Source organism: Neoarius graeffei, chromosome 2 (assembly GCF_027579695.1).
Source record: "Neoarius graeffei isolate fNeoGra1 chromosome 2, fNeoGra1.pri, whole genome shotgun sequence".
Lineage (NCBI taxonomy): Eukaryota > Metazoa > Chordata > Actinopteri > Siluriformes > Ariidae > Neoarius > Neoarius graeffei.
Genome location: NC_083570.1, coordinates 5,856,108 through 5,876,681, shown reverse-complemented (window position 1 = coordinate 5,876,681; position 20,574 = coordinate 5,856,108). Strand labels below are relative to the sequence as shown.

Here is a 20,574-nt window from a genome sequence, read left to right as displayed (position 1 = left end):
AGTTATTTTCAGTATTCATTAAATCTCATGAAATTAATCCTAATCAGTGCGGTTACATGGGTTATATTTCTGCACTGAAGGGAGATGAAATGGTTAATAGAGGAGTGTTCATGACCTCTCTGTGTTTGTGCTCCTCCTCACTCTCTATTGCTCTTTCACACACACAGTACAGGGAGGTAACACCTCATTTCAGAGAAAACAAAACTGACCTCTGTCTCTCTCTGTCAGTCTGCAATTTCAGGAAAATGGCTGAGGCCAGTATTTCAGTAGCTCAGGACCAGTTCATGTGTCCAGTGTGTCTGGATCTCCTGAAGGATCCGGTGGCTATCCCCTGTGGTCACAGTTTCTGTAAGGTGTGTATTAATGGCTGCTGGGATCAGGAGGATCAGAAGGGCGTCTACAGCTGTCCTCAGTGCAGAGACACTTTCACGACAAGGCCTGTTCTACGCAGAAACAACATGCTGGATGAAGTGGTGGAGAAACTGAAGAAGACTGAAGTCCAAGCTGCTTCTCCTGCTCACTGTTACGCTGGACCTGGAGATGTGGAGTGTGATTTCTGCACCGGGAGAAAACACAAAGCCGTCAAGTCCTGTCTGATGTGTTTGGCTTCTTATTGTGAAACTCATCTGAAACCTCATCAGGAAGCTCCTGTTTTGAAAAAACACACATTAATTGAAGCCTCAGCAAAACTCCAAGAGAAGATCTGCTCTGAACATGGTGAAGTGCTGAAGATCTACTGTCGTACTGATCAAACCTGCATCTGTTATTTGTGTACGATGGATCATCACAAAGGTCACGACACCATCACAGCTGCAGCAGAAAGACCTGAGAAACAGGTGAGAATGAGAAATTTTTCCAGAATTAAATCATCTTAATTATAGTTTCCCATCTAGAAACAGGTGCTTTAGTCAGTGATATGATTTGAACTTTAATTTCAATGTGTGTCTCAATCAGAAGGATTCTGTAAAAGCTGATTAAAATTGTCTGTGTTCTGGTGAACAGAGTGTTAAATTTATCTTCAGTGATGGTCGTAATCTGGTTCGGGGTGGGTTTCCTGATAACGTTGCCGTTTAGACCTAAAGAGAGAGTTGAGAGACTCTCTTAAGGAACAAATGTTAACGTTCTAAAGGAGTCTAAAGGACAACAGGATGAAGAGCGTCTTTGCAGTTCGCATCCCCGATATAGGCATTAGTAGCTGCTAAAGGCAATCGTACTGTCGTAGCTGAAGGCATTAGTAGCTGCTAAATCCAGTCGATAAGGTCACATGGTGCTCGTTTTTAACCAAAATCTAATGAAATATAAAGTGTTTAAAATAAGATAATATATAGTATCATCTGGAAGCATTACATATATAATGTGGTAATTAATTAATGAAACTATTTTATGTTTATGGCAATTTTTTTATTCCAAGTATGTTTTTAATGAAATGAACAAATGTTCACATGAAAGAATGAGCAAATAATAAGCTAAATAATGAGGTAAATGTGTTCCCCATGCTCGCTCATTTCACTGTTACCCCCCAATCATGCAGTCAGGATTATTTCAGCTGTTCTCCACAGTGCAGAGTGGGCCATGTTCTCCCTTATAAGTGCACAGAGAGAGAGAGAGAGAGAGAGAGAGGTTTTGATCTGTGTGTAGTGTGTACCGAAGGAGGTTTAATATATATAGTCAACCTTATATATAAGGAGGTCAATTCAACCTTCTTAGGTACACAATACACACACATCAAAACCTCTCTCTCTCTCTCTCTCTCTCACACACACACACACACACCATTAGAGGTGTAGAAATGTGTCTCATTTATAACACTAAATTAGTTAATCACTCGCCTAATGGAGCTAAATTTGATTAAAATATAGTGATGTAAATGTGACATTCTGATATCCATACGTAATTCCATAACATACTGAAATATATGCATCGTGTTTTGTGTATATTTATTTAATAATTAACAGAGCTGGACAAAGAACCCAACTTCATTACTTAAGTCAAAGTACAGATCCCACTGGGCAAATGTTACTCCGATACAAGTGAAAGTTGGACAGTCAAATTTTTACTTCAGTTGTGTGTGTTAATAAGGAAGACAGTGGAACAGCTGTAAATGCAGCTTGCTCAGAAAATAAAAAGGACAATCCAACCTGATTAAAACCCAGATCCACACCTCGATGTTAATAACGGCCCAACAGCAACTCTGCTTTAAGCAAGGCAAAAAAAAAAGGTGCAAGACCATCATCTGACATCAAAACAAAAAATTCCAGCAATTTGTTAAGTGTATGTATTCATGCACATATGAATCTGCCTGTGGAATCATGTCAGTGAAGCTCCACCTGACATGCTAGCAAACTCTTTTCAAACTCGAAATCATATTGGGCAGCTAATATTACGAGAAAAGAAAGATTTCTACTTTTTTGTTTAATTGGCAAGATTATGATGAAACATTTCTGAAAGGACTTCAGAAAAGTGAACGTTATTCATGTTAGTGTAACTCCGTTTTTACATGCTAACTAACAGTGTCCAAGTTAACTAGCTATGTGTAAACATTAGACGTGGACAAGGCGATGGCAACTTGGTGGGCAAATCCACAGAGTCATTTGACTAATCAGACTGTGTAGCGATTGCAACGTTATCGCGAGCTCTAAAGCACAGACAACTTCACTGCAAGCTTTCTCTTGGAATAAAACGTTTATATCCCTCAATATGCTTCTGCAGGTCGGATGGTGAGTTTTTGTAGGCTGTGATGTGCTCCGTTTTAGGCAAACAAAGCAAACATTTAAAATGAAATGACTCTTTATTCCTTTCAGAAAACTGAACCATGGGTTCTAGCTATAGAACCGTGGGTGTGTGCATTCCCCAGAAGAACCGCCTCCTTCCATTCTGCCATCAACTGATCGTGTTAAATAATGCTACGGAGAAATCATTGATCTTGATTTTATCCAGGCTATGGACGTGACGTGACCCTAGTGATTACTGATAGACTGTCTCAGTGTCACCTGCGGAAAAACCAATCACGTTTTAGAAAAGAAAAGAAAAAAACATCCACTTTCAAAGCTGCTTCATAGTAACGAGTAACGAGGACCTTGATAGAAATGTAGTGGAGTAAAAAGTACAATATTTGTCTTTCAAATGTAGTGAAGTTACAGTCATAAGTTTCCCAAAAAATACTCAAGTAAAGTACAGATACTCAAAAACTGTACTTAAATACAGAACTCAAGTAAATGTACTTCGTTACTGTCCAACTCTGAAAATTAACTCGATGGACTTGCAATGTACAAGAAAACTAATTGAACACCACCAGCAGATTCAACACCAGTTTCAGACCAGTTAGTGAACATTACACACACACAGAGTACATAACCTTCAGAGCGAAACATGAATGTACTTTGAACTGACATTAATATGGAACCAGTTCGCTCGTACTGTATAAAAAGCTGAATGTATTTTATTTGTCCTCAGAGTGAGTTAAAGGAGGAGCAGATGAAATCCCAGCAGAGAATCCAGGAGAAGCAGAAGAAGGTGCAGGAGCTGAAACAGGCTGTGAACACTATAAAGGTGAGCAGTGAGCAGAGACAGAGCTGCTCCTAGAAACACACACAACATGGACAACGAGTCATTTACAGTCCCAGTAAGAGAGGGAATGATAGATGAGCTTTACATCTTGTGTGTGTGTGTGTGTGTGTGTGTGTGTGTGTGTGTGTGTGTGTGTGTGTGTGTGTGTCCTAACAGCTCAGTGCACAGACAGCAGTGGAGGACAGTGAGATGATCTTTACTGAGCTGATCAGCTCCATGGAAAAAAAGCACTGGGAGGTGACGGAGCTGATCAGAGATCAGGAGAAGGCTGAACTGAGTCGAGCTGAACGACTCCTGGAGCAACTGGAGCAGGAGATTGCTGATCTTCAGAGGAGAGTCACTGAGCTGGAGCAGCTTTCACACACACACGATCACATCCATTTCCTCCAGGTAATACTCACTGTCTGATCTACAGAGCCAGCTGTTCCTCACACACTCTCTAAAACACCTCTCATTAAGGGAACAATAAATGTCCCTGTCTGACATCACAAGTGGGTTTTACATTTCATTTGCTTTCTGTAGGTTTTAGCTTCTGGACGTCACTCTCCTCCATTGAACAGACCATCATTTCACACATCCAGCATCACTGTCCATCAACATCTCTCATTTGATGGAGTGAGGAATTCTCTCTCAGATCTGAAAAAGAGACTTGAGGAATTCTGTGAGGAGGAATTCAACAAAATCCCTCCACATGGTATGAGGAGCTGTTCCTGCTGGAGAAACACAGTGATGTGTTATTTCTTAGCGATGCTCCTGCTTTCTTTTCTGAAGACACTTTATTCACCCGACACTTTGAACTAAAACGCTGATTTAAAATGAATAAACTGACTGGATCACTTTAAACTCTTTCCATCTTTTACACAAACTCATGTTTCTATTTTTCTCTCCACAGCTGCAGCAGTTCAGATCATTTCAGAACCAGAACCACAGAGCAGAGAAGACTTTCTGAAATGTACATCTAACACACACACACACACACACACTTCTAGGCCTGTCACGATGACAAATTTTTTTGGATGATATATTGTCTCAGAAATTATTGCGATAAACTATATTATTCTTGATGTCTAAAACAGCACGAGGGCTCGAGAACTTTGACAGGTTACAATTTTACTTGGCAACAGAATGTATCTAAATTCTCATTGGTTGTTGTATCTGAATTCTGATTGGTTGTTGTATCTGAATTCTGATTGGTTGTTGTATCTGGATTCTGATTGGTTGTTGTTATATTATTGCCCTTTTGTTGTGTTCTTGAGCCCAGAGTGGGGGGAGGGGGGAGTGACAGGGTTCTACAGAGAAAAGTTTTCACTGCAACCGAACTGCTGTTTTCGTGACCACGCCCCCAGCGCGGATATTCATGTTCACATTGTTCAGTTTGTTTTTCTCTTTTATTTTAGATTTCTGTTATCTGACTCTGGATCCCAACACGGCACAGTGTCACCTCATTCTGTCTGAGAAGAACAGAGCGGTGAGATGGAGTGAGAGAGAGCAGCGTTACTCTGATCATCTAGAGAGATTTGATTCCTGGCCTCAGGTGTTGTGTAAGGAGAGTGTGTGTGGACGCTGTTACTGGGAGGTGGAGTGGAGCGGTGCTGCTGGTGTGTCCATATCAGTCTCATATAAAGACATCAGCAGGAAAGGACGGGGTAATGAGTGTCTGTTTGGACACAACAATCAGTCCTGGAGTCTGTACTGTTCTTCTTCTTCTCTCTCTTTCTATCACAACAGCATTAAGACTGATCTCAGAGTTCCATCACCCTCCAGAATAGGAGTGTATGTGGATCACAGTGCAGGAACTCTGTCCTTCTACAGCGTCTCTGACACGATGAAGCTCCTCCACAGAGTCCACACCACATTCACTCAGACTCTATATGCTGGGTTCTGGGTTTCTGGTTCTACAGTGAGATTGTGTGATCCAGAATAAAAGTGTGGAGTGTTTTCTGTAAAATTCCTGCACGTTGCCACGTTGTTGCTCAGTCGTCTGTTTCACTAGAACACAATCCAGCTGCACAAAAACACTCATTTTAATATTTAAATTAAAACAGATGAATAATTTAAAATAATTAAAAAGGAAATGTTAAAAATTAACCGTCAGACAAGAAACTCATCAAATTTAAAAAAGAAAATGATCTCATGACCTTCGCATTATAAAGTTCTGTTTGTTTCATATTAAGCAGCGTCTCATTAAATAACTAATAAACAGTAATAAAGCCAGAACAGAACAACATTTTAAACCTGTTCAGGTCACACTATATAAAAATAAAACATCACTTTTGGAATGAATTTGATTTTTCTGCTTGTGTTCTAAGATGTAAAATCCACATTCACTTTTTTCAAATCTGAAGTTGTTTCTAAACCCTGAGATTTGATTGTAAAACATTGAACAATATTTAAACTCCATTAGAACATCCAGTACATGATCGGTTCAGGCTGCCGATGTCGTGTTCATCCCATATTCAGCCTGGATGATGATTGGCCCGCAGATAGAACCTTATAAATCCAGGTTTATCTGTGAGTTTGGGATTTTTATTCAAATATTACAATCAAAGCTTTGCAGAATAAAAGATAAGAGCACAGGAGAATAAAGTTTCCCCCAGTGATGGAGTTTCTGTGCTGAACTCATTTTCAGACAGAAGCAAATTCAACCTTTTCCTGAGAGTTTCAGCAGCTGGATAAATATTGTTCAGTATTTTAAACTGAATTTCTTTCACTGTGGGTGAAATTGGCCGTCTAAGATAACTACAGTGTGTATTTGTTAGCGTTCCTCCATCGTCATTTATCCTTACTTTTATTTTTTTTTTTTTAAATCGGGGAATAGCTTCCTTTTTAAAACATTTCTAATTCCTTTGTTATTAGATTTTCTTTTACCAATTTCCACTTCACTGATTTTCATTTCAGGCAGTTTGACCAACACCTTTGAATTTTCAAGGGTATTTTTTATCGTGAACCTTAAGGGAGGTGGAATAGCTCTACAAATTTGATTAAATTCTCTATAGACACATTTTAAATGAAATTTTTCTACAAATGAATTAAATTGCATTAAATGTCCATTTTCATCCATTAGACCAGTAATATCTAAAACTTTATCATCATTCCATTCTTGTTGAAATAAAGTCTTCCTATTAATAGTAATGGTTCTATTATTCCACAAGGTTAAGTACGCTAGCATTTGTGTACATTAAATAAATAATTTTGGTGAAATTGGGCAGCCTTGTCGGATTCCACGTAAAATCTTAAATTGAATAATTGATTGGTAATCAATCATATCCAGAATCAGTCGGACATGGTTTTGAATATATCTTCCCTTCATGAAGGCTGATTGATATTCGTCTACAAGTTTTACAAGTCCACGCTTTAGACGATTAGCAGATACTAAGGCAAGTAATTTATAATCATTGCATGGTAAGGTTATAGGTCTCTAATTGTCTAGCAACAAGAAGCCTTTTTTGGGTTTTGGTAGCAAGGTTATTAAGCCTGTCTTCATCGTCAGGGATAAACATTCTTTGTGAATGCATTCTAAAAATGCTCTATATAATAATTTTTTTTTTAATATCCACCCAAAAGTATTTTAAAAATTCAGATGTTAAGCCATCGATTCCTGGTGATTTACCATTTTTCATTTGTTTTAATGCAATTTCAATTTCTGTTATAGTTCATTCCTCCTCAAGTGTATGTTTGTCTTCATCCATTTCTTTGATGTCATCATTAATGGGATAAAATAAGACGTCACATTCTGATTTATTAAATTCAAGTTACAATAAAAGAGCCAAATTCCATCCTGTACTCATTTCTGATCTTTTATTATATTATCATTGGTCATAAGCTTACTCATTTTTTTCTTAAGTTTGTCTTTGTTTTTCAAGTCCGAAGAAATACGATGAACTTTTTTCACCCTGTTCGATCCATCTTGATCGAGTGGAAGCTCCATTTGCCTTTATTGTGTACATTTCGTCTAGTTGAGACTGCAGCGACTGTAATTCTGAAATGTTTTTGAAGGATGGTTGTGTGTTATTTACTAATGTATTAATTTTATCAATCAGATCCTTTTGTTCTTGTCTCCTTATACGTGAAAGTTTTTTACCCATGCCAATTGCTATTTTTTTGACCTTAAACTTAAACCATTCCCATTTACTCCTATCAGACATGTCTAACTCTTCAACCTCCAAAATAAGAGACTTCACCTGATCACAAAATTCACCGTTCTGTAATAAGTCGTCACTAAATTTCCAGATATTAGGAAGGATCTTATGTTGCTTAGATGTAAATAGGTTTAGACTAATCGTACAATGGTCTGTGAGCGGAGAGGCTGAAATTTCACAATCTAAAATATCATTATACAGCTCACAAGAGATAAACCAGTAATCTAGTCTCAAACACTGACCGTTTCCTGCAGCATTAAACCATGTACATTGAATACAAGTTGGGTTTGATGACCTCCAAAAATCAATTACATTCGTTGTTCATAAATTCAGTATAATGCGGCCGTAAACAGGTTGTGGATTCCTGTGAGGTATTCGATCGAACCATGAATCAGGGGCTATGTTAAAGTCTCCACCCATTATCACTTTTTCTGAAGTATGTGATGTTTTTCATTCGTTAACAAGTTTACTTCATTCCTCTGTTATGATTTTGGGTACAAATAAGGCTCATTTGGTTGTGCTTAGAACTGTGATATTGGTGAATTGCTCCTAGAGGGAACAAAAGAGTTAACCTGTTGTAATAATAGGATTAAATGGGTGCAGTTCAATAACCATTTAATGTTAAAGATAATAATTTACAGACCGGTCTAAAACATAGAAATCAGATTAAAATTCAAAAGGAGAGAGATAACTTTATAAATTCATCCATTTTAGGTAGATTATCGAACTGAATTATACTGCATTTCAGTGAGACATCTTTGTGTGAGAAGAGTGAGTTGGTACTCTCTATTGCCTGCAGGAATTTGAGACGGTATGTTTTCATTTCTGTATGTTCTGTTTTATATTCAGTAAAGTGCCGGCATTTCCATTTGCAATCCCTGGTTTCTGGTCGAACTCTCACTTGTCTACCCCACTCTAATAGAACCTAGAACTGGTCCAGTAGCTTCTCGAGTATCGGGGAATTGATAGCGGTGCTACACAGGCACTTACGGATGTATGTGCAGGGGAGAGTGGGAGAAGCAAACTGGGAACAAAGCCAAATCACAGGATGAGAATTGTAGTGAAAATACAGGCAAGGGTTGGTCGATCAGCAAACAGAGCAATGTAGGCAGGACGAGAGAATGAGGTAGAGAAAACGAGAACAGGGGTGGAAATAACTAGAAAGCAGGCAGAAGGTAAACGGCTCGGTACGACAGGAGTGAACACTGAACAATACTTTGCAACTCGGGAGAGTGTGAGAGAGGCTTAAGTAACTGGGCTGATGACTCAAACGAGAGACAGGTGTAATTAATAAGCAGGTGATAGAGGGCGCTATGGTTCTTGGGAGTTGTAGTTTTGAGAAGCCATGTTTGTAGTTTGTTTCGAGCTGTCACTCCCAACGCCATTACTGACAGCAGGCACTTACGGATGCAAGCACAGGAGAGAACGGGGGTGTTGCAAACTGCAGGCTGAGGCAAATACGAAGAGCGAGAATCATAGTCAGGAACAGGCAGAGGTCAGTCGAATGGCAAACTGAGCAACATAGGGAAAACAGTAAGACAAAGTCGAGACTAAACGCAAACACTGGTCAATACAGGAAATCAGGCAGAAATCAAACGGCTCGGTAAAGCTGGGCACAGAACACTAAACAATACTTCGCACTGGCAGTCTGTGAGAGCTGAGTGTATATAGGCGAGGTGATCACTGATGAATGGGAGACAGGTGATGTAATTATAAGTCAGGTGATAGAAGGCACTGTGACTCTTGGGGACTGTAGTCCGGAGTGGCCATGTTTGGAGGCTGCTCTGAAATCATGTTTTCAGTGCCGTTACTGACACTCCTCTGCGACCCATTCCCGACAGTCAGTTAATTTGCGTAATCTTTTCATCAAATACTATTTTCATTATTATTAGCTTTATTTTGAAAGGATATTTGTATTTTATAGTTGCTTACCCCTAGCTGTCTGTCTCATACTGATGGGATAGTGGTTAAATACTGACCTCTAGTGGTGACAGGTGGAACTGCTTGGCTCTCACAGTTTTGGAGATTGAAGCAGCGGTAAATTGGATGTAAACAGTGCTTAGACGGAATTAATTATTCATGCTTTAGTGAACGTTCTAAATCAACACAGATTGATAGAGATTACATCTGCCTCCTTGTAAATGTTATCAGTGTATTTTGTGTTGCTGTTTATGTTGATTTGAGTGCATTGTTGTCTAAGTTTTGGAAAGACACGTGAGAATAGCAAAAATTCCATCTCTCCCCACACTAGCATTACCTCAACCTATGCTGCCCTGCGGAGTCCCAACCTTTTGCTGTTTGTGCCAGCATGGGCAGCGCCAGGGGGGGAAAGTTAGAACAATTCTAGGGGCCCAGCACTGCCATGGGGCCCTTTAATAAGACTTTTGAAATAACAACAATGCAATATTCCATCTGGTAAAATGAGCTAATTGAACAAGGTTGTCTATTTCTTGAGTTCTTCAACATATTGTCATTTAACCCTCCCCCTTTTGCAAAATGGTACTGTCCAGTTCTCGTAGAAGCGCGATGCATTAAATGTGTGTGCTGATCAGTGCAACGCTACTTGCTGCTGTGTCGCGGTGCAGCAGCCAGCCAGCAGTGGAGTGCGTACAGTCTATGATCACTAAATATGAAGAGTGGCTGTCAAAAACGTAAAGAAAGGCAGCTGAAAGCTGAGAGGGACCGGAGAGGCAGGCAACTGGTCACTCAGTTTTTCCCAAAGAAAGGTAGCTATCGCTCACGTGTGTTCAAAATATTAGCGAATGGTAAACGAACAGTATGAACGTGCTTGGATTAGCCTATCAAGAGAACACTTTTACAGTTTGTACAGTGACATTTTTTTTCCATTTTAATAACTGAACTGACTTGTGTGATAAACAAGATGAAATATTACGTTATGCTGGTGCTAATAACTAGTGCTAATAACCAGTTTTATAACTAATGGGGTGCCCTAAATATACAGATTCAGCCTCAGGGGGACCTCCGCCCTACCAAACCACTGAACCCCCCTTTGGAGAAGGAGGTAAGCAGCAATACAACCCATAAATGCTTTAGGATTGAAGTTTTTAAATTTTAAATTAGATTTAAGTTTTAGTATTAGTCACTGACCAGTTTTCATCTAGTCCCTGGTAGGTTAATACATAAAATGTAATAACAAAGTCACAAACTCAAGGTCCATGGGCTATCAAAAGTCAAATAATGACAATAGTGCAATTGTGACGAGGGTGGGCAAAGTTGGGGGGGCCCAAAATTCTAATCTTTCATGGGGCCCAAAATTTCTGGCGGCGCCCGTGTGCCAGGTACATATCATGCAATTTCCTGTGACATTCCTTTTGTATTTTATTTTATTCAGAAATATGGCACAGTTTTGGAGACTGAGCCAGCGCATTACCGATATATTTCAACCTATGCTACCCTGCGATGTCGCAACCTCCGCGTTATTTGAGTGAAAACCACAACGCAGACACACATGAGGGGTTACACACATACCTGAGTAGGTTACATACATGTCAACCTTTGGTCAATCAAACCTGTATAACCAACCTCCAAAATCCGTATTTCCCTTATAAAATCCGTATAAGATGCAAATTAAAATAATTTACCTAAAATTTGAATGATAATTAGCAATGATATATCCCAGTTACTTTTTATTCAATATTAATAACAATAAACCTTCAGAATGAATACAAAGTATTTTTCCAGTCTCACCTGTGAAAGGTAATCCCATGTGATCTCGTTTGGACGGTAAACCTGTTGGTACAGTTAAACGCAGCACATGAATGAGGCATCTTTATTCTCGGCTACTGTATACCAGAGACGGCTGAAGAATCTCCACTTTGCCCCATCCAATATGGCGGCGAGGATGACGTATGATTCTACGCAGAAGGCGGCGTCTATGTTTATATGTCTATGACTTCACGGTTGGCGGGATTCTCACAATGCGGTGTGCGCATGATCAAAAGTGGAACGAAGTCTCGCTACCACAAGATAACGGGCGATTTTATAAGACTCTTTACTGGCTGTCTGTTGATTACAGTACGTTTATCATCGTGGGAATTGATTGTAGCTCTAAATAAATATTGAATTTTTTTAAAGAATCCGTATAACTTTATTTATACACCCGTATACAACATTTATTGAATCAAATCCGTATAAAATACGAACATTCCGTATGGAGCACTTGCATGGGACGTCACAGCCGATCCAGATTGGGACAGATGCCATCTTGTCGGTCAAACGCCATATTTCTGCCTTCTACTTCTACTTCTGCTTTTACTTCTACCTTTTCTTCTGGAAAACCCTACTGTACCGGACTTCAATATCCACTACAACTGTATGGACTTACTGGACATGGGTTTCCAGCAGAAAATGACGGTTTGTAGCGATTTCCATCGCATGCACAACATTCCGGACGAGATAGCGAGACCAGCGGGGTCTCCGTGGATTGTTATCAGAAGCAAAGCGAAGGAGGCGGCGCCGGGAGCGGAAGCAAAAGCGAGGCTGCAGGCAGAGCCGGCCTCCATGGTAAACAACATGGACGATTTGGAATTACAACTGGAATTACCTTATTCTATTCTATAATCGTCTGGTCAGTGCTATACTCAATACTTGAGTGACTTACCCATCCAATGAGGATTCTTGTTTACAAGATGCCACATCTGAGTCACTGACAAATCCTGAATTTCTGTAAAGATAACTGTCCAGAGATTTATAAGCACGCAGTGCTTCACCACTGAACAGCGAGGGAAAGTTAATGAGGTAATTATACACGTCTGGGTATTCCGCTGGCAGTTCAAAATCCGGTCGTGAAAACTCCGTCCGGTAAGCCATAATAAGGGTCACTAATCTGTAGATCGTTTATTTTAGACATATATCTAGTTATCTGTTCATTAGAAAAATGAGCCGTGTAGTCCGTTGATTGAAATTGATCCATTCTGTACACGAGTGCAGCAGTATTCAGCGGTGTTTTTTACCGACAAGATGGCGGCTGTGTACTTTTCGATCACGTGACTGCAAGATCTCTATAGGTTGACATGTATGAGAGTGGGGGGGGGGGGGGGGGGAGTGACAGGGTTCTACAGAGAAAAGTTTTTGGCCTCCAGCTTTCAAATGAACCGCCTCGAAAACCAATCAGCTTAGCGGATGTGTGGACTCGGTATGTGACATTTTCAAAAGAGAGGCGGAGTCACCAAACATTTCTGATCCAGAAGGCGGAGGCTGTTCTGCTTATTATGTGAAAATGTTTGATTTGATTAAAAGGTGTCTGGGCCTCGAACAATGTCCACATCACCATCGGGTTGTTGTTGTTTACATGTGTCATATTACCCAAACTCGGTCAGGGCTCTGCAGGTCTTAACTGAAGCGCTTCAAATTAAGGGTTAGCGGGCTGCTAAAGTTTGAAGGCACTTCACAAGCAAGACTCGGTGCAATATTAACCAACATTAGCACAATCTGATATGATTTAATAATATCTTTGTGACCTTAATGAACACCAGTTGTTGTATCAAGTCGGATTGTTATTTACATGCCACACAAACTTAGAAAACAGTCATATTCATATGTTGTCGTTTTAACACACTGAATCCGAACTGTTGTGAACTGATTAATTTTCCGAGCTAATCTAACGCTGCATACCTCAAGGACAGTTTGATAGCCAGCAGCCGCTCACTGCATTGCAACCGCACTTCCTAATTGACATGGTAGCCGAACAGGCATGTTGTTTCCGTGACCACGCCCCCATAGTGAATATTCATGAGAGAATTTTGCATGGTTCCGCCCAGTGGAAACCTACAGGAACCCTTTGTGTACCGCGCACGGAGCGGATTTTTATTTTCTCCAATCAGAAATATTGGTAGGGACCCGTCCATCCCATCCAGACCCAATTCTACACCTATGGTCTGTACAGCGGAGCACTGTGTTGTTGTCTTTTCCCCATTCAGTGGATCCCCTGGCTGGATAACTGTTGCATGCTGGGAAGCCCCGCCTCTGACAGAGAGCCGCGCGAGATGACAGAAAACAGTGCAGCGTTTTATTCAGTCATTGGGTCAAACTAATACTCTGGAGACTTCCCTATGGAGATGGACAGCACGGAAATGCCAAAATCACGGTGGAAAAATTACTGAGTTCATTTTCATTTACCGTATGATAAGTCGGTATATCAAATATCACGACAGGCCTACACACTTCACATCAATATATTTTGTGAAATAAACCCAACATGTTCACATTGTTCAGTTTGTTTTTCTCTTTTATTTTAGATTTCTGTTTTCTGACTCTGGATCCCAACACGGCACATCGTCTCCTCATTCTGTCTGAGAAGAACAGAGCGGTGAGATGGAGTGAGAGAGAGCAGCGTTACTCTGATCATCCAGAGAGATTTGATTCCTGGTGGCAGGTGTTGTGTAAGGAGAGTGTGTGTGGACGCTGTTACTGGGAGGTGGAGTGGAGCCGTGCTGGTGTGTCCATCTACTAGGAAGTCTGTCTAGTCCTTCATCCTTCACCATATTCCAGTCCCCTCCCGATATTATATTTCCAGTTACATATTTAATTTTAAACTGCAAAATAACTTCTCTAATCTCTGTAAGAAGGGTTCTGTTTTGTGCTATGTTAGCGTCCATAAACGTTTCCTAAAATTAGTGTAGAATTGTCTATTTGGAGTACGCATATTACCCAATGGCCATTGTTACTACTTTTGGTGGCAATTATTTTCCACAGTGAGATATTGAGTAAAATTGCAACGCCTGCTGATCTTGATGTACCATGTGGGAAAAAAAAAATTGCCTCCCCATTGAGTTGTCCAAAACTTTGTCTGATTCCTTTGAATGGGTTTCCTGAAGTAGTGAATGGGCTACTGAGCAACACAGAGCGATCAGGATGCTCTCTCTCTCTCTCTCTCTCTCTCTCTCAGGGAGCTGATGTCACCTGGTCACATGACCTGGGTTTTCCCCTAAGTTTAGGGGAAAACCCAGGTCACATGACTCAGACAATTTATTTAGTTCAATTAGTTTAAAAGAAGACAGTTTAATTAGTTTAAATGAAAACAGTTTAATTAGTTATGTTTCAAAATCTGCAGCTATATAAGAGCCACACATCCACACAGAGCTTCAGAGCGACACAAACCTTCACAGCGAGTAACAGCGAGTTTCCAGCGATCATCAGCAACTTATCAGCAATTCATCAGCGGCTATCAGCGGTTTAATCTTCTCCTTCCGAGTAAGTCACCTTGCACTAACTGAGTGATTTGTATTTTTTTTTAAGTTTTAATAATCTACTAACACGACACACACTAATCGCATGACTGTCTGTATCGTATGATATTTTGCAGTTTACGAAAATATTTCAGCATGAAAGTCGAGGTGACCACAGCGGTGACCTTCATCACCGGATTACTGAGAGGAAGAGGACCTCTGTCCGAAAAACAGCTCCAACACTTCAGCCGTTCTCTGGAAGAGGCGTTAGGAGGTGAGATTAAACACCACATTACACACCTGTGACTTCTGACAAAAGGATCCACATCATATTTAGTCTTTATTCGATCTACTTATTTTTCATTTTCACTGAAATACCTTTACAATTATACCGACTCCTTGCTGTGGTCTGAGAAAAAGGGAAAGCTTATTAGTGTGGCATTCAGTTAAAGTCAGTGATGTATAAAGACCTAGATTTAATGGCGGACAGATGTTTATCTCGGGAGCATTAACACTGCCCAGAAATGCTGCCTTTCTCGAGAGCCTCATCCCAAGTGAATGATAGTCATGATATTCTAATAACAAATCTATTCTTAAAACAATCTGCGAGTTGAACAGAGTTTTTAAAAGTCTGTTTTCTTTGATTCCAGAGCATTATGAGCACCACTGGTTCCCTGACGCACCGTTCAGAGGTTCGGGATATCGATGCCTCAGAATCAATCGCAGGATGGAGCCGCTAGTAGGGAAGGCTGCTTACACCAGTGGTCTCAGCATGGAGCAGGTTCGCGCCCTCTTACCGTGTGAGCTGACAGTGTGGCTCGACCCCTACGAAGTGTCCTACCGGATCGGGGAGAACGGGTCCATAGGTGTGCTGTAGGAGTCCACACCACTGCCGCTGGAGACTCATCTCAACTCTGTGATGACCGTCTCCAGCTAATCTCTCAGCACATCTGGCCCACATCTGTTTGACATTTTAAACGATGATTTTAATGACTGGTCTCGCTGCACGTATATATCCAATTTATTGGATATATTTTGGTTAAGTTCCTTATTTTAACGCCTGTAAATTAATTTTTATTTCATTTGTAAATATTTTGATTTATTATTTTATTACTTGTAAATATTTTGTTAATTTTATTTGTAAATATTAAGATTTTTATTATTCGTAAATATTTAGATGATGTTGTTTTTAGTAAATATTTTTATTAAAGATGATTAAATAAATATATTTTGATTAAAGATGATGCTTCAGTTTTTTTCATCGTGTTTGTTTTACATTTGCATGATGCGTAATACAGTTTATAAATACAGTAAGTGCACATTTTCGGTGTAACTGTAGCCCATTTGTTGTTGTATAATTTCTGACCCCTCTCTACCACATCCATCAGTGGAAAGGGTCCATCAGAGGGCCACACTGATCCACTCCTACCAGTGACAGATCCACTGCCTTATCAGTGTTGCTGCTATGAGAATGGTCACCCAGCCAAACAAGTTAACAAGCAGATTTAAAAGGGCAACATTTAATTCGAGGCAAAAAGGGCAGGGGCTCAAGCACCCCTAAAGCCCTATGTGTGCACGTGCCTGGTTGTGTATTAATTTTATCAATCAGATCCTTTTGTTCTTGTTTCCTTATCCGTGAAAGTGTTTGACCCATGACAACTGCTATTTGTTTGACCTTAAACCATTCCCACACGTTAGGATCTATATGATTGTAGTCAGCAGTGAATTTCAGTTATTTCAACAGGTAAAAAAGGACTAAGCGGCTACAATCTATCAAATATCTATTAAAGTTATGACTGTTTGATGCAGATAAAAGCTGCTCTAGACTTTGACTATAAACTGCGATATACAGCTTTAAGACGCTGTTTATCTACTTTAGAAGTTTGTGCCTTTTTGAAATGGACACTATTTGTGCTGGAATTTATGGACAGCAACGTTTGTCTGGTTGATTTTTATTCGACTAATTTAACATGAATTCGTTGTTCACAGTGTAGAATTATCAGGGAAAAAATAGGGTGCGATACTGAGTTCAATCTTTTCAAATTTTACCCATCAACAATACTGGAAATGCCTAATGGATGTGAATTATCACAAAGAATGATGCATGCACTGATGGCTGGCTTGTTTAAATTGCTCGCAAACTCGCTTTATAAGCAGCTTCAATAAACATTTATATTCTAATATGCGGAGTAGTTAGAAAAGTTCCCGGCGGCGGCGAGTTGACACAGTGCTGTCATATACACTTGGCTTTGTTTCTTCCCTTCTGAGCGTCGGTCAGGCTCTCTCTGGAGGGCGGAGCCAGATCTGGCGCGTCTTCCGGTTGGCTGTCGGCGCTGTCTGGCAGCGTCACGTGCGGGGGAAGGGGCGGTCAGAAACAGGGCGGTGGCGCGCTCACGTGCAATCGGTAAACTTGTGGATGGGTAAAGCTTGAATTCAGATGATGAAATAAAAAGTTATGAGTGGGTTAGCATTTATAAATTCCAATGTAGATTAAAATAATGTCTATCTATTGTGTTGCATTGAACTGGAATAGCCCTTTATGTGCTGTTCAGCACAGTGAAAATGACAGCGCCATGAAAACCTAAATGGGGTGAAAGAAGGAAGATAGAGTGTCAAGGGGCCGGTCAACTACATATCACACATTCTGGGCGAGACGTTGGATATGGGGAAAATGCCTCTGCTTGACCGAGCACACCGAGCTCTGCGCACCCCGTACCGAAGGGACGATCTCCAAGGAGGCCTACCCAGAGCTTTCATTGTCAGATGCCACTACTATCAAGAGAAAGTGGAGATTCTCAAAAAAAGTTGTGGGGAAACTCCTGAGGACAACCGATGGGGATGATATCCGCATTTTTCCCGACTATAGCCTGGAGGTTAGCAGACAATGGGCCAAGTTCAACGAGGTAAAGAAGCTGCTACAGGATGGCAAGGTCACGGATCTTCGCTTTGGCGTTGTATACACCCTGCTGAGCTGAAAATCACACTTCCAGACGGCAGTGGCGGCTCCAGAGATTTTTCCTTAGGGTGGCAAAGGAGGGGCATAGGTTGTCGATGCAGCAGTTTATGCAAATCGTAGAAATCCTTTTTACTTACGCTCAAGAAAGACTCACAATCAAGTCATCTTGTCAAATATGTATTGAGCTATTGTACCATCAAGGAAAACGGATTCAAACTGCCACTAACAATGTGCCCCAAATAAGCTCCACAGTGAAACAGGTTTGAGATTACTCCAGAATTTGCCAAAATTCTGACAGTGTTTATTGCTTAGATCAAACCAGAAAGAGAGAGAGAGAGCGACAAGGCAAACAACAGAAGAAGAGACAGTAGAGAGAGAGAGCCAATTTTAAGTCAATCTCCATATTTTAATAAAACAAGGATATCTGAAATCCAATTATTATTTTTACTCCACAGATACATATTACCAGATATAAAATGATCTTATTCTTATCAGAAGTAGAACACAAATGGATCCATATTACCAGATACACATTACCAGAGATACAAAATGATATTACTGTTATCTACAACACAAATGGATATTACTCTATCGAAACCTCTACATTTCAATGGGATAAGACTGATGCCAAGATAAATGTACGAGAGAGAGTTTGTGTGTGTTAGAGCGAGTGAGGGAGTGAGTGAGAGAGAGAGCCATTTAGTGACAGGCAATACAGTGGTTGAGAGACAGAAAAGAAAATAAATTTTTATTTTTATTTGTAGGCTGATCAGTTCCATAAGCATCTCTCTCTCTGTCACACACTATATACTGCATTATGTGTAAAGCACTATATAAACAAAGGTGAGTTGACGTCACTTAATTTAAGCAAAATATCAAACGCATCAATATTTTACTCGCATTCCAGAATCTGGGCATCATTTAGGTTTTCATGGCGCTGTCATTTTCACTGTGCTGAACAGCACATAAAGGGCTATTCCAGTTCAATGCAACACAATAGATAGACATTATTTTAATCTACATTGGAATTTATAAATGCTAACCCACTCATAACTTTTTATTTCATCATCTGAATTCAAGCTTTACCCATCCACAAGTTTACCGATTGCACGTGAGCGTGCCACTGCCCTGTTTCTGCCCGCCCCTCCCCCGCACGTGACGCTGCCAGACAGCGCCGACAGCCAACCGGAAGACGCGCCAGATGTGGCTCCGCCCTCCAGAGAGAGCCTGACCGACGCTCAGAAGGGAAGAAACAAAGCCAAGTGTATACTGTGCTGCACTCACGTGCAATGAACCGGTGTTACAGGTGCTCTAGCCCCGCCCCTTTTCTGTTTGCTGTCCAAAGTGCCCTTTTCATAGGGACTGTTTTTTTTTAATATTTGTAAAAGATAAGTTAGCTCCAACACCAATATTCTCTATAATTTGACAATAATATATGAAATTATAGATTTATAAAATAACGTTTTTCTATGTAAATGTGGGCATCAATCCGTGACGTCATGCATTCAGTGCGCCTCCGTGCGGAAAGCGCATGCAGGCGGTTGACAGTGGGAGACAGTGCGAGGAACGGCATGGTGAGGTCACACTGAAAGTCTCCTTTCATTTCTTATCTGAACATGCAATATTGTGCAGCTTAGAACACAACAGTAAATGCGTAGGGTTGTTTATCATTTAATGAAGCCGCCTAGGCTATATTTCAACCGTTTGCGCCATCCATTTCATTAACGTGGCAGATTCGGAAACTTTAGTTTGAACGACGGCGTTAATAACATATTCTAGCAGCTTCGAACACTTCAGGCTGAATGACGACGTCCACAACATATTCTATCAAGACTGTTATGTTCTAGTAGCTTAGGATAGTTGAGTTAAAACAGAGGGAAACGTTTTCTAAATAAGTGAAAGCCTGCATTCTGCAAAGATGCCAAGGAAAGAGAGGATAAAGAATTGCAATTAAAATTTAGTTTTGAATAAAGTTAACTTGTGTGAAAAATTTGTTCCAAGTGCCCTTTTTTGAATGTTGAGTCCCTGCCCCTCCAAAGGTCTTTACACGGCCCTGCTGTAAAATTAATGCTATTCTCCTGAGAAATGCTGGCAAAAATTTATAGGATTTTTGATAATTTTATAAGATTTACTTATAAGATTATCAAAAATCCTATAAATTTTTGCCAGCATTTCTCAGGAGAATAGCATTAATTTTACAGCAGGGCCGTGTAAAGGCCTTTGGTTTTACAAATAGCACTTTAGATATTGTTTTAACAATAATAAGCATCAGTATAGTATATAAATGATTCAGTAAAAATAGCTGTATAACTAAACGGGCGTAGAATTGTTAAAACAGATCTAACATTATGCAGATGCATAGTGCCATAATACATGCTAACTGATTTACAATACATAGTCAGTATAAGCTTCGAGTTGGACTAATCAAGTTCTATTTTATCTGTTTTTAACCAGTAAAATCAGGGAGAGCGCGAACGCAGTCCCCTACTACCACAAATTACGCAGTCGAGATTCCCACATTTGGGGAATTCGCAGGGGTCAGACAGCCGGAGTGCAATGGCTGAGCCTCGCCCTGTGTGAACCATCTACTTGATCATGGTGTTTCTCTTCCAGATAAATATGAGTTCATAACAGCCTGCGGAGCGCCGTCACCACCACACACACTCTTCACCATCATGGTGAGGGACATTTACTCACTAATTACACACACATCTACATCGAAAAC

The 20,574-nt window shown here is 40.3% G+C and overlaps 2 protein-coding genes and 1 non-coding gene across 3 annotated transcripts; 2 read left to right on the top strand and 1 right to left on the bottom strand.

Moving 5' to 3' along the window:
• Positions 1-215: 215 nt before the first annotated feature.
• On the top strand, positions 216-5,683 carry LOC132879030 (tripartite motif-containing protein 16-like). The gene is made up of 6 exons (XM_060913701.1): positions 216-836; positions 3,454-3,549; positions 3,724-3,957; positions 4,090-4,261; positions 4,460-4,519; positions 4,965-5,683. The coding sequence occupies exons 1-6, from the start codon at positions 246-248 to the stop codon at positions 5,489-5,491; spliced, it is 1,680 nt and encodes a 559-aa protein (XP_060769684.1). The 5' UTR covers positions 216-245; the 3' UTR covers positions 5,492-5,683.
• Positions 5,684-14,796: 9,113 nt separating this feature from the next.
• Positions 14,797-15,952, top strand: LOC132878794 (protein BTG1-like). Its single transcript, XM_060913686.1, has 3 exons — positions 14,797-14,918; positions 15,031-15,167; positions 15,544-15,952. Exons 2-3 carry the CDS (start codon positions 15,050-15,052, stop codon positions 15,768-15,770), a joined length of 345 nt encoding a protein of 114 aa, XP_060769669.1. The 5' UTR covers positions 14,797-14,918; positions 15,031-15,049; the 3' UTR covers positions 15,771-15,952.
• A 4,356-nt stretch (positions 15,953-20,308) lies between these two features.
• On the bottom strand, positions 20,309-20,470 carry LOC132882284 (U1 spliceosomal RNA). The gene has a single exon (XR_009654157.1). It is a non-coding gene; the product is annotated as a U1 spliceosomal RNA (small nuclear RNA).
• Between the last annotated feature and the right edge of the window lie 104 nt (positions 20,471-20,574).